The sequence below is a fragment of the Postia placenta genome, assembly GCF_002117355.1.
Source record: "Postia placenta MAD-698-R-SB12 unplaced genomic scaffold POSPLAscaffold_361, whole genome shotgun sequence".
In the NCBI taxonomy this organism is placed as follows: domain Eukaryota; kingdom Fungi; phylum Basidiomycota; class Agaricomycetes; order Polyporales; family Adustoporiaceae; genus Rhodonia; species Rhodonia placenta.
In genome coordinates, this window is record NW_020170192.1 from 470 (window position 1) to 2,394 (window position 1,925).

At 55.8% G+C, this 1,925-nt stretch overlaps 1 protein-coding gene across 1 annotated transcript; it reads right to left on the reverse strand.

Moving 5' to 3' along the window:
- Positions 1-1,244: 1,244 nt before the first annotated feature.
- On the reverse strand, positions 1,245-1,925 carry POSPLADRAFT_1163157 (hypothetical protein; the record flags this gene model as incomplete). The annotated part of the gene is made up of 3 exons (XM_024487769.1): positions 1,245-1,457; positions 1,484-1,583; positions 1,651-1,925. Coding segments are annotated over 3 exons (588 nt in total), but the record flags the coding sequence as incomplete, so codon positions are not given.

Here is a 1,925-nt window from a genome sequence, read left to right on the forward strand (position 1 = left end):
TGAAAGTGTACTACGATAAGCACGTGCAACAGGCACCAGTCTTTGCGCCGGGGGATAAGGTCTGGCTTGATGCCCGGAACCTTAAGCTGAAACAGCCGAGCAAGAAGCTCAGTCCCAAGCGCCTCGGACCGTATGCCGTGCGACGAAAGCTTGGAGACCTGAATTATGAATTAGTCCTGCCAAAGTCGGTGCCGGTGCACCCGGTATTTCATGTCTCCTTGCTGAGCAAGTACACGCGTGGCGATATCCCGGGCCGAGAGCCGGAGGAGCCGCCGGCGATCGAGGTTGAGGGCGACGAGGAATACGAGGTTGAGCGGATCAAAGATTCGAGGATCTTCCGGCGTCAGCTGCAGTACCTCGTCAAGTGGAAGGGTTATGACGACTTGCATACGTCATGGGAACCGGCGCGCAACGTTGCCAATGCGCCGGCCCTCATAGCCGACTTCCACCGGAAGAATCCGAACGCCCCTCGCCGCCTCAACACCGCTGTCTTTGGTGGTCTCAACTTTCAGCCGATGCCTTCGCCGCTGACTGAAGCACGTTGCCGCTCCAGATGGGAGATGGGCAAGGGCGCCTCGCATGAGGTCATGCGCCGTTGAGGGGGGGGTAATGTCACGACTTGATACGGCGCCTAGCCGTTTTTTAATTTTTTCCTTTTTGCGGGCTCGAACCCGCGACCTCTGTACTACTTGCCCGATACGGACACCTCATTATCTACTGTACGATCAGATTAGATAGGACGGCAGTGCACGGCACAAGCTCGGGCCCCGCTGACGCAGCCGCTCTGACTCACCGGCCCCCGGGGCCGCGTCGGCATGCTGTGCACAGACCAGCTGTGCACGGACCAACGCGCACAGCCTGCCCTAAATCTTCCCATGTATATAAACCAGCCTCTGCTGCCCTAGGGACCTCAGTTTCGACCTCTTGTCCCTAGGTCAGTAAGCTCTCCTGTACTTACTTCTTTTACTTACTAACTAATACATTCTTGTCCCTAGCCTTAGGTTTGAGCCTCGCTCACCATCGCTTCGGTGAGAACCAGTCGGACGCCCCTTGCTTTTAGGTATTCCCCTGTCGCTTGACCTCAAGTCGCGACATTCATCGACGTAGCCAAGAGCTACAACAACTGGAAAGCCGACGTACGAGCACTCTATCCTGGTGCTGATGATACAAGAAAGTGGTCGCTGGCGGACATGGACCAGCTCATCGGAGAACGCGCTCGTATCGGGATTCACAACGCGGCAGACCTAGGCTGCTATTACCGCGACTTCATGGCCATTACAACACATCTCATTGCACAGCACCGGCTCTCCCCTATCGAACAAAGTCACGCATTTCTTCGAGGTTTCCAGCCAGCGTTGCTCACACAGCTCGAGACCCGACTGCATCTCAAGCACCCCGATCACTACGCCGACGACCCATACACCATGGCAGAGATTCACGCGGCGGCTACTTTCATTCTACACAGTACATCGAGCACACCTACAACAGCGGCTAACCAAGCTACCGCTTCGACATCGAGCACTTTGACAACGGTGCCTCCCGGGATGATCAAAACCAAAGACATCTCAATGATCATCAAAAGCCTGTCGAGGACGATCGCAACACTCATTCAGCCGATGACGCACGCTATGCACAACCACGCCCCCGCACCGAGACAACAAGCTGCCGTCCACGTCCATAAGAACAGCAGAGTGGAACAGACGTGCCATTACTGCAGCAATCGTGGCTGCAGGGTAGGCACCTGTGAGTTCGCGGAGATCGACATCTGGGACGGCAAGTGCAAGCGTAACACCAAAGGAAAGATCGTCCTTCCGAACGGAAGTTTCTGCCCCCGCACTATCCCTGGTCTCACAATACGAGATTGAATCTACGAATGGCATAGAAGAAATCTCGCAGCACCAGCCGCTCCGACGATGCTCTTCGAG